Source organism: Montipora capricornis, chromosome 9 (assembly GCF_036669925.1).
Source record: "Montipora capricornis isolate CH-2021 chromosome 9, ASM3666992v2, whole genome shotgun sequence".
Taxonomy (NCBI): Eukaryota; Metazoa; Cnidaria; class Anthozoa; order Scleractinia; family Acroporidae; genus Montipora; species Montipora capricornis.
Genome location: NC_090891.1, coordinates 4,225,136 through 4,237,314, shown reverse-complemented (window position 1 = coordinate 4,237,314; position 12,179 = coordinate 4,225,136). Strand labels below are relative to the sequence as shown.

General features: G+C 38.0%; 1 protein-coding gene across 1 annotated transcript in view; it reads right to left on the bottom strand.

Annotated features, from left to right (window-relative positions):
• Positions 1-236: 236 nt before the first annotated feature.
• The window catches only part of LOC138015891 (receptor-type tyrosine-protein phosphatase S-like), a 31,401-nt gene continuing 19,458 nt past the window's right edge, over positions 237-12,179 (bottom strand). Inside the window, exons 15-20 of the mRNA XM_068863017.1 lie at positions 9,466-9,542; positions 6,850-6,981; positions 6,449-6,604; positions 4,509-4,663; positions 3,387-3,522; positions 237-1,432 (exon numbers count right to left, since the gene is read on the bottom strand). Coding sequence (XP_068719118.1) covers positions 1,355-1,432; positions 3,387-3,522; positions 4,509-4,663; positions 6,449-6,604; positions 6,850-6,981; positions 9,466-9,542 — 734 coding nt within the window. The 3' untranslated portion in view covers positions 237-1,354. The remainder of the gene's footprint in view (positions 1,433-3,386; positions 3,523-4,508; positions 4,664-6,448; positions 6,605-6,849; positions 6,982-9,465; positions 9,543-12,179) is intronic.

The following is a 12,179-nucleotide window of genomic DNA, read 5'->3' as shown; positions in this document are numbered from 1 at the left end:
GCATATTAATTCAGTCGCGTACAAACACGTTGCATTCTTAAACTAGTGATTCTTTGACGTCATTTTCTCATCGATCCAGCTCTTTCAAGATTTTACAGTCAGCAATGCGGACCATTTAATACGAAAATTCCAGTTAAATTGGACACGAGCCTTTTTGAACTTAGGTCACTTAGTGTTTACTTAACATAGTTTTGAAACGCAAAGGAAAAAAATTATAATAACGAACAAAAGGGAAATTAAGCTAGGAACGCTTTATTTCTCCAAATTTCGAGAAAGAGTCTTCAGACGTAAATATACCGTGCGGTAAATCAAACGCAGCTAGCCCCTCGCTTAGAAATTCCGATTAGCAACTCCGGACTGCAACGCTTACATTGTTCAAAACTTCAAAATGTCTGGCATGTAATTGTAAAATACAAAAATATTACAAATACAAATCAACAACACAAATTGATCAATATAAAATGTTTTATAGACGATTCCTACTATTTTGAAATTACATATACTCTATGATGAAAGCTACAGGTATTGTTTACATTATTGAAATTTAATTTAAATTTTACGTAGGTTTAAAATAAGAGCTTTTCTAATACTTCTTTTTACTAACTTTCAATCCAGAGAGCACCATAACAGCAATCCAAAATAACTGACAATATTAAAAATCGCTGTGCTAGTATTTTCCATTCCTGACATTCTTCATAGGTATCACGATACCTTTCAGTATTGGATTTCACCATAGTTAGTAGTGTACTATGATTACACAATAGAAACGATTAAACAACACCTAGTATCATCGCTAACGACATCCAAACAACGGAACGGGTTTATCTTCTTCAAAGCCTGTAACGTTTATATTCTCCAGGCAAATAATGCGAGAAAGTACTGAAAACTGTTGCTACAACTGCAGCCACGCCTTCTCGTTCATCAAGTGCTTTTCTCGCCGCTTGCAATTTTACGCTAGCGCCACTTGAAAAAAGGCTCTCTAAGAGCCTGTACGGATGTGCCACGCTGCTATCTGTCTTGTTGAAATAATCAACTTCTAATTCTCTTAAATTACAAACTTTTATTTGTCACTCTCTCAACTTAACCTCTCCATCGCTACAAAACTGTACCTACATATTGATGACATCTTGTCAAATTATACACTACTTTTATCGGTACCGCAGAAAGCGATCTGTTAGCTTGTGTTCCTACTTCTGAGATTATCCATGGAAATCTCCATTTGCTTTTGTAACGAAGCCTCTGGAATTGTCCTTTACAATCCCGTCATGCAGAAGGCTTTCTTTTAAAACGCACTGCTGATCAATCTTGATCAATTTATCTAACTTTCAATTTTTTCAAGTCCTCGTGCCAGTTTTTAGGGCTTGAAGTTAGCGTAGTCGTCGAACGCGGATAAATACTCTTGGATTGCAAAGTGGATGAATCGGTATTCCGCCTACCATAGGAAAAAAAAAGGTGAAATGAAGAATCAGGAAAACAAGAATTCTACTGAATGTAGAATGGTCACTGGCCCATTACCACCGGTTAAAGATATTTCAACAAATAGTGCTATTGTACAACAATAGATGGTTTTCAATCACCTGATAAGACGGCCTCGTTGGTGCACAAAACAATAGCAAATTATGGCTCATGGTTTGCATTATAATAGAGTCTAATTCCCAAAAGACGTTTTTCTCTATTGTTCTGTGCATCAACATGGTTGCTGTGACGTCAAGTGAAAACCATCTATAACAATCACTCTAGTGACGTAAGGGTGACAACAAAGGCGAGTGTTCTATGGGATATAGTGCCTCGAGCAAAGTAGTATCTAATGCGAGAGGCGCTGTAGTCCCATAGGACACGAATGTTTAAGTCAAACTGTCTTAGAGTATGGTCACATTCGCGAAGAAACCATATTTTATGCAGATCATATTCATGAGCGTATTTTAATTGTGTCATTCACACTTGGGAATCGCGTTGGTGAAAGCTGTCTCAGACGCCCTTCAACCAGCAATAGGGGAGCCAGAATGTAAAATTTACAAAGTAGACCAAAAATTCAAGGAAGAAACATTTAGCGAATCATCAGCAACCACATCGCTTGTAATTAAGCACGGTGAGACCACTCATTCCTTTTATCTTTCCTAAAAATAGCGATATTTCTTGTTTACAAACATTGACGTCACATTTCTTTTGATATTCAAATTTGCCAACCAAGGAACAAAGGAAGTCATTGTTTCAACAGCCAATTGGGTTCTGGTTGGCATATTAATAACAATAGGTGACGTCACGAGAAGCATCGCTATTGTTAAGTCGAATTTGGTTTTGTTACTTTGGTGATTAATCTCTTGCTTAAGTTATGTAAAGCGAAAACTTCAAGTAAAATTGTCATTGTTATAACCGCAAGTTGTTTTTGTTTAAATTAGAAGCCTGTAATTCATTAGTCTGCTCTATATACTCATTAGTATGCTCTATATAGAGCATACTAATTAGGCTTTTCGACAAAGGAAAACAAGTTCTATATAGAGCTTACGAATGAGTAGTTATTTTACCCCAAAATTCCCCTGAGAGTTTATAGGATATAAACCTTATTCATGAATGTACATGTATGGCGCCTGTTCTATTATTCTTTTGCTAATGTGCAAATAAGCCTACCAAGTCTCATTTTAGAGCAAGAATTCTTTTCAATTCACTGTACGGTATCGAGACTTGGTAGGCTAATTTGCACTTGGACAAAATAATTATATATTGACCGTCATTTATGAATAAGATTTATAGAGCACACAAATATTGGATACTGATTGGCTGAGTGGGTGTGACCATGTACTAATTTAATGGCGTTTGTAACGCCTTCTAGTCAAAATGGAACCTCATGGTTCCAAAATGCTTTCGACATTTTTTTAGACGATCCACGTGACTCAAGAACAAAAGGGTCAGACGACGTATCATTTTAACTTTATTCGTAGGAGTTACAACACAACAACATGGCCACTTGTCACCAAAAGCGGGTAAAGATAGTCTATGCACTAAAAAGTCGTTTTACCTCAGAGGAATCAGTTTTGTCTTCATTTTGTGGATGCCAGTGTGTTACTTAAATTAGACCAATTCACAACAAAGAACTAAGGAACCAAAGATCAGATCAAATCTTTCTTCTTTTTTCTTTTTTTATGAGAAAGAAAAACATGAATACCTGGGTAAAACCTCTTGGAGCAGAGTACAGAACCAGCAAACCCGTCCTACGCGTGGCCTCAAGTACGGGAATGAAATAACTTTTCGAAAGATGACCACTATGATCTTTGCTGACATGAATCATTTGTTAATAAGACGTTAGCAACTTCAATTGAAATTAATTTGAACATGCAGAACACAATCAAATTGAGCTAGTTCCATTTTACGTATAAGGCTCGACTTACCGCAGTCCTTACAAGTCCAGGGCGAGGAATTCTCATTGCCTTAATCGCTTGAAACACGTCAACAACTTGCTCGATTTTTAAACGTTCCAGTACTGAGTAAAGAGCACAGAATGTACCGCTGCGACCAAGACCGTCCCTAAAAAAAAACAATGACAAAGATAACCATGGTAAATATATAGGTAGCCCCATGAACATCAACATCATTATCACTGTCGTTATTATTAACTGCTTAATAACCGAGAGTGAGGTCCTTACAGCAAAATCTCAAACTGAGGCCTTGCCATATTGACCGAGCGATAGCGATATTATATGGCTAACAGAACGGTTCAGAAGAAAAAAAAACTAATTTGTATAATCCATAATCGGCCGGTGGGCATTACGGGGAAAAAATACCCTCGCGCTCAGCTGGCCTTGGCCAATCATAGCGCGCGTTATATCGGCAAGAAACATTAGCCATATAATAATAATAATAATAATAATAATAATAATAATAATAATAATAATAATAATAATAATAATTATTATTATTATTATTATTATTATTATTATTATTATTATTGTTCTATTATTTTAATGTCCAGAAATGCATAATTATATGCACGCCGATATTGATAAGCGTCAAGAAGTGTCCCCCTACTCTTCTCCCCTGGCTATGAACCTCACGCCAACATTAAACTGGTATAAAGAAGTACTGCGACGTGTCGGTTAGGGGATGGCTATCATATTTGTTATCAATAGAAGACAGAGAACCTGGACAAATTCTCCCGCTAGTCATTGATGGGAATATGGAAAGAAAGAGACCTCCCGGAAGATATCGAACAGACGGGAATGTTGGACAGCGTAAAGAATGGCGACCTTTACGTAGCGTTCAAGAGGCGCACCATTGAACAAAAACTGTGACGAAGGATCTTACTTTAGGCAGGGCATACACACACATAAACAAGAAACTGACACTAGCATGAAGGCCACATTTCTCTTTTACACTTTCCTCCCAACGGCACTTTGTTACACCACCATAAATTACCATAAATTCAGAGTAACTCACTAAATAGTTCAACATTTCATTGTCGCAACCGTGCTTTCCACTGATGTTACATACAGTACTTTTGCTTTGCCACTAACCTGCAGATTACTGTGATTGGTCCGTTGCCTGAATGCTGTTGCCACTTTTCCACTTTAGCGATGAGAGTGATCAGAGCTGAGCATGGTGGGATTTTATCCTCCTCAATCCAACCGCTGTACTGGAACATCTTGATCCGGAGGCTGGTTTCTGGAGTCTAGTTTCGCCGCAGAAGAAAAAAAAAACCCTTAATCGTTCGTTTGTTTGTTTTTATGTAAGCACATCGTTGAATGTTGTGGTGCGAAACTTCAGTGCCTTTGTCATGAAAACGTTCATTATCAAGTTAACAGGTGATTCAATGTTAATATGCAGCTTAAATAAAGGGATACTTCTTAAGACCACGTAAATGGCAAAACCACAATTCGTATGTGCCTTCCTTTACCTTGCCCCTTCCACCAGGGGAAAAGTACACGCTCACTTTTTTTGGGGAAAGAAATACTACGAAAACCACTGATCTGTGGGATGAACCCGAATTACCCAGTTACTGCTCCGCCCACTTTCGTTAAACGGTTTGATGACATTCCTTTCCCACGGGTTGAAGGTGTACTATAACGACCGCAACAATGGAAAAACACGTTTTTGAAATTTCTCTGTTTTCCTTGGCGATCGCAAAAAAAACTTCCCTCGAAGAAAGCTGTCGTGAAGTCTCCCCCTTTTCCGATAACGTATTGTGTAATCTTCATTCTCAAGTCTTCTCCGAGAGCTTTTCCACGATTATAGAGCCTTCAATATGCACTCAGTTCTGCTAATACTTCTTAAGAATTTTAACTATTTACAAGCGAAAGTGGGAGGGGCAGAGACACGTAAATTCCCACCCATTCCACAGACCGGTAGTTTTCGTGGTAACTGGTTTATGCCCATTACGTTTCAAACACTTGAGAAAGTGCAATTAAGCGAGATCCTCAGTGCTGTCATGGCGCCACCCCCCTCCACCCCCGTGAGTCCCATAACAAATAGATTCCACGGTGGAGAAGTCTGCTTAGAGATAGATGAAGTAAGGCATACTCTTGGAAAGTCCATAAGGTCGTTTGAAATTAATGGCGGTTGGAAAGTGGAGTAGCCTCCTTCTCTGACAGGGGCCGCGGAGAGGGAAGCCTAGGGGCTATAGCCCGTTTCCCCGAACGTTGAGGAGGAAAAAGATTGCGTGACGAGCCAAAAGAATGTCTGTGAAGAAGGCTAACAGTGGAGTTGATGATGGCGGTTTCAGAGCAGTCGAGAGCCAGTTGAAGTGGAAAACTGGCAGATGACGTTAAAATGTAGTAACAACATCAATGACACAATTGATGCCCCTATTCGTTTCTTACCACGTTTAAGCGTCATTATTGATCTATTTTTGTTTTTTACTGTCTCATTCACCTTATAAGTTCAACGCTGTACCATCCTTATTTCGTTTGGTAATGGTCTTGTAATAAGAACCAAAATATCACGCTTATTTCCCTGTTTGTTGTGCCCCTCTCGCTTATACTTCTATTTTAAGTTAGCAAGATCTTTTTCGGAGTTGTTATATATTTATATTTTCTATAAATAAATTGCTTGTTTCACAGAATACATGTAACAATATGACGGCCTTTTCTTCAATCCCGGGTAACGATCACTTGACCTCTTTAGCTTGTATGTTATGTTTTCCATTTCAGACCATGTGATGTTACTCTAGGGAACAGTTTCTTTCAAATGTCGTATTATGCACGTGAATATGTACGTATAACTTATGAAAACACATTTAAGGAAATTCTCTTAGGAACATCACGTGGTCTAAAATGGGAAAACAAAACGCACAAGCTAAAGAAGTCTATTAAGCGTATTGACCCACACAAAAAAGAAACAAGCCATATATTAACCAGTAGTAATTTAGTGGAAAGAAAGAAAGGGGAAAAAAGAAAGAAACAAAGGGAGAAGTCCGCATAACCAGTAGTTAAGTAAATTACCTCATGAAGTCACTCACCCTCAGATCAGTTGCTCTAAACATCTTCTCAGCTATCTGTGCTTGATCGTAATTTGCCTTAAGATTGTCCACGCTACTACTATTTGTAGATAACCGGCGAACAGTAATCATGTCGTCATAAGTTGACTCGTCCTCTGGCCAAAACAGAGGGAAATCCTGAAGAACATTAGAAGCCCAATTACGATCTAAATTGACACATTCAAGAACAGACAAAAACAAAAACAAAAACAAACAAAGATATGAAATGATACAGCCCCGTCTCATTTTAATGCCTCGGTTTACTTTACTTGGTATTTCCATTCAAGAGAGTGTTTGGTGAGTTGAGTGTGCTTTGTTCCTCTGGTGACATTTTCAACATTACAAGCTGCAAGCACAGAACTCTGACATACAAAATGCCTTACCCCGTCCTCTTCACTAGAATCAAACAGCACAAGACAAGAACACTCCTGCTCACAGAGCATGCGCCAGAAGTCCGTGACAGTTGGTGTCAGAGGATGATGTGACACAATGAACGCATGCTGCTGTTTGTAGCCCTAGGGGAAAAAAAGCAGAATTCGTGTTGTGTGACCACTGTTTCAGTTCATCGTCCCACTGCTTCACATCGTGACAACACCGCCTTCGCGGGGCTACGCTGTTAAATGTGATTGGTCGAAAATCGCGTTCCCTTCCCTTCAATTAATTAGAAGCCATTTTTAAAAGTTTGATGGTAATTTGCTTTTTTTTATGTTAAGCTACCATTGTTATTGCTCAAAATAAAAGATGTTTTTACTTAACTGCCTAAAGGCCAGAAATTGATAACTTTAGTCAGTCAAAACCGACCAAGACAGTGACATTAGGCAATCACGGCGCCAAACAAATTCATGCGAATATAGAGTGCAAAGCGCTGCAAGATTTTTAAACTAAATCTCTAGCGTAGTAAAACAATGAAATAAGTTTATTAGGTAGACTTGAGTATTCGAATAAATCGTCACTAAAACTACGACTCAACACCGTACACCACGTCAACTATCTATCGAGGAAAAGCAATTGTGAAACAAGTCTTTTGGTAAGCTCTAACATAAAGTGCCAAAGAAGCAACTGCACTTCAATAATTCTGTGCGGGCGTGCTAATGCAAATTCTTTCTTTCCCATTTCTAATTAATTTGTGAGCTGGAGTAGGGGTTAGGTATTACGTTGAGGTTGGGCTGGGTAGGTAACCCTTGTAGGGGATGAATGTGCCATACCAACTGTTTTGACAAATAATGGGAAAGTGCGGTCTAGAAAAAGTTTCTCTGATTAGAAAGTTCTTTACCTGCATTGTCACTCATTTGGACTAAATGTGTTTAAATAGCCAACAATCCAATAACGCTTCAAAAACAGACAATTGAAATTGAAATCAGCCATCTTTGTTTTTGTGTATGCAAACGAGGCTATGACGTAGCAGTAGTCAAGGATTTCCCCGGATGACTAAATGTACATTGATGTAAAGAAGACAAACGCAGGCGAGAAGAGCAATACTTTGTAGACTTGAATCTTAATCCAGAGGCTAAATTGTACTGATATTGGCTCCACCTCTGAAGAGATTTACCTCGTGGTAGTCAAACAGGGTTTTATATGTGAGTCATATGCAGGAGTTTTACAAAGCGAAAGAGAGCTTGCAGTGCTATCCCGCGCTCATTGCTGTGAAATAAATGCCTGGAAATCAAGTTTAATCTGTCTACTGTGGCTTTCTACGAGATCCCTGTTACAACTTCAAAACAAACGATCGATTTCTACATTTCCATCAAATGGTAAATCGTTTCAGTAGTTTCTATGCTGCTAACAAAATTTAACCACATCTCAAGTTACGTTTATTAGCGCATAACAGTGAAAGTCGTCTATGTATGGCTTGATTCAGTTTTCTCGCTCCAATATAATGATATTTTGGACTAGTTGACTGAGATTTCCGTATGAAGCGAATGTCACCAAGACCCGAATATTCATATACCTCAAGATCCCGCTTGAAGTCCTCCTTGGTAAAATGACAGACCCGAACGGACAATATAGCAGTCAGGTTTTCACGTTCGAGGAATCTACCCCAGTTTTAAATTTTAATTTTCCGGCGTAAGCTCCCGTTTTTTTAAATTTTTATATGTGTTCTCAAGTCTAGACATGTGTCTAGTTTCAAACCCCTCGAAAGCGTACACCCCAACAGCGGTAATTGTTGATGTGAAAAAGCCCTGCTACGTGTACTGAGCAACATCTGAAAGTTCCGTCGGCTTATTTTAAATTTAACGCTTTCCCATGTGAAAGCAAACAAATACGTTTGCTGAAGCATCGAAGACAGCTGTCGCTGAAGGAAGAAAATGAAAAAGGTACACTTGTCGAATATTTCTTTGTCGCATGTTCAAGGTTTTTGTCTTGTTTATATTTTCTCTGGCTGTTTTTGTGCCACCTAGTTTGATTGACTAGAAAATCTATACGTATTAAGTGACTTGACTTTCTGTCGTACTTGTGGCCTACATGGCCTACTACCTATTGAATCACAAGACCGTTGACCATAGTTCATCTTACATTTGAATTTCTCGAAGCAGAAAGGTCACACAACATTGAGAAAGTGATTCGGGATCGAAGAACTTGGTATAAAGGTCGAACACGTTTGTTGACTATTGCTACGTCATAACACGTCATATCCAAGATGGCGCTCTCCAAGTCACGAAAGAGGGGAAAGATCTCATGGATATACCCACCACGAGTCCCCTTGGTTAAACTGCCCATTTCAGTGATTAGGCCTAAACTTTCGTTTATCTAATTGCTATAGCAATATTTAGTTCTAGAAACTGATTTAGAATGGTCATTTTTTTAGAGTTATGGTTGGTGTGTATATCCATGAGATCCTTGCCCGAAAGAGGCAACTTCAAAGTGCTCTTGTCACATTTTAACAGGGAACTGGACAAAACGGCAATTATTTTCGAATTCCTGGGGAAAAGTTTTCGTAATTTAGAGAGGCTCTTTCTAGACCGTACTTTCCCTTTAATAGATGAGCCATAGCTACTCACCGGTATATTCACAGCATTTATGTACGAAGTGGGTTCATTGTCATCAATCGCAGTCAACACAACACGAGAAAAATCAGCTACAAAAACAAGGGAAGAGTTTAGTTCATTTGATACATACAGCACTTTTTGGCCCCATCCACACAAAGCGTTTTAAACACGCTCAGCTTTCATTTCATCGAAAACTAGGCAAAAATTGAGCGATTCGGCTACCTCAATGTTGTACAAAATTCAAATCTCTCGGGTTAAGGTTCTTGGTGTGTTGCATTCACATTTATATGACATGGAAATACTTGGAACAGAACGTTTGATTCCCAAAGGATTTGAATTGGGCACAACATTGAGTTAGCCGAATCGGTGTATTGAAAGACAAAAACAAGACAACTACCTACAGAAGCGCTATCGTGTCATTTCCACCGAACTATACTCGTTTTTTCCACGCAAAAACGTATGTTTTTTTCGCTGAAAACTAATCCACAGCACATATCACCTAATCCCCCAAAGGGTCCTTCAAATAAGTCTGGTCCCTGGATCCCAGATGCATCAGTACATTGCACAAATCTCCCATTCATTAATATTAATAATAATAATAATAATAATAATAATAATAATAATAATAATAATAATAATAATAATAATAATAATAATAATAATAATAATAATAATAATACATCTACCGGTCATCTGGGCGAGTAACATCTCCGTACCACGAAAGATCAGAGCTACAAACACCTTTGAACTGTCCCTTTTACAATACCACATGCGGACAGCCAACTGGAAGATTAATGATCTGAAAGAAGCTGACAGAACAACGAGAGAAATAATACGAGAAAGTAGCGCTATACACAACAACGAGTCAGTAAAGCTCTTATACCTCTCAGGAAACCTAAGGGGTAGCGGCATTAAGTCCATAGAAGACACCTACAAACTCACTAAAATCAAAATGGCAAACTACAACTGTAAAAACAAGAGAGTACAAGTACTAAGAGCCCATGAAATAGAAACGATCTATTTAAGGATGCAAACAGGTACGCAGCAGAATAAAACTTAACACGCGAATTCAATAACACAATCCTCAGACATCGATGGGAAAACCAGTCAAATAAACTCACAAAGCCCACACGCCATAAAAGACCTTCTACGACAAGCACTGCAAAGGAAATACATAGAGAACACGAAAGAACAGAAATGGCTAGGTGCACTAACGACTTAATAACTCGAAGACCCTGATATGGCACCGAACGCAAACCAAGTCTTCAGAAAATGGAAAAACACACCGGACATCGTGTATGGTGTCAACAAAGGCATCAGACAGCAACTCTTACCAACAAGAACTTATCAACAGACAAAACTACAAACACAAGTCCCAAAGACGAAATGCAGAATGTGCGACTCTCAAACAGAAACAACATCCCATATATTAGGTGGATGCAGCAAGATTGCCCAAAGCATTTACAAAGCTAGCCACGGTAGAATGCTGCGGCCAATCTACCACCACATACTACACTGTCGTGGAAAACGCAAACGCCAAGATTCTATGGGACACTCCCTTTCAACTGGAGAGTGCCCTATAAAATGGTGCCAACAAGATTGATATGGCCGTATTGTACAAGCAGGGCAAGTCGTGGCTGCTAATCGAAGGCACTGTATGCCAGGTAGGAAGGATCAAGCAAAAAATATCAATGAAGCAAGAAAAGTACATCGATCTACGGAAAGGAATAAAGAACTTATACAAGGATCACACAGTAACTCAAATCAACGTAGTATTCGACTTTCTAGGCGGTTATTATATGAAAATGGAAAAGGAACTTAACAACATCACAGGAACAAAGAAACTGAATATATTATTATTAAATGCCAAAGAAGGCTCCTTTCACAAAACAATGAGACAGTTAAAAAGTTCTACGGGTATATATAACGATTATAACAGTGTTACATATAACGCAGAAACAACAAAGCATAGGTGTCACACGCATTGTTGTAAAAGAAAGCACATTGAAGGAACAAATAAAGATGCCATAATAATAATAATAATAATAATAATAATAATAATAATAATAATAATAATAATAATAATAATAATAATAATAGAATTTCATATGGAAAAAAAGCCGAAAAACAAAGCAAACAAGGTTGATATAGCAGTAATGGACAAGGAAAAGAAGACATGGCTACTCATCGAAGGAAAGGTTTGCGGTATAGCCTCGATATCAGATAGGTGGAAGACCAAGCAAGACAAATACAGAGAACTAAGGACGAGTATTAAACATCAATACCCTGATTACAAAGTCAACCAAGTAAATGTAGTTTTCGATTTCCTAGAAGAATATCACCAAAGCCTGAAGAACGATCTCAATGAACATTTAACAGGAAAGAACAAAGACGAGACGCAATATCTAATAATGAAAAGCCAGAAATGGATCGTATCACAAAACGTTGAAATAGTTAGAACTTTTATACCTATAAGAGATAGAAAGAACTGAGCAGAACGTTGAAAGGAATAACCTAACTGAACATTCATATTTGTAAATTATATAGCCAGGACTAGTCTCGTTATGCTATAGATCATGTAAAACCGCGATATCAAAAAGTGTCAATAATAATAATAATAATAATAATAATAATAATAATAATAATAATAATAATAATAATAATAATAATAATAATTTAAGATGCTAAGTATGGCGTTGTCAAGATACATTATTCCTTGGCTCAAA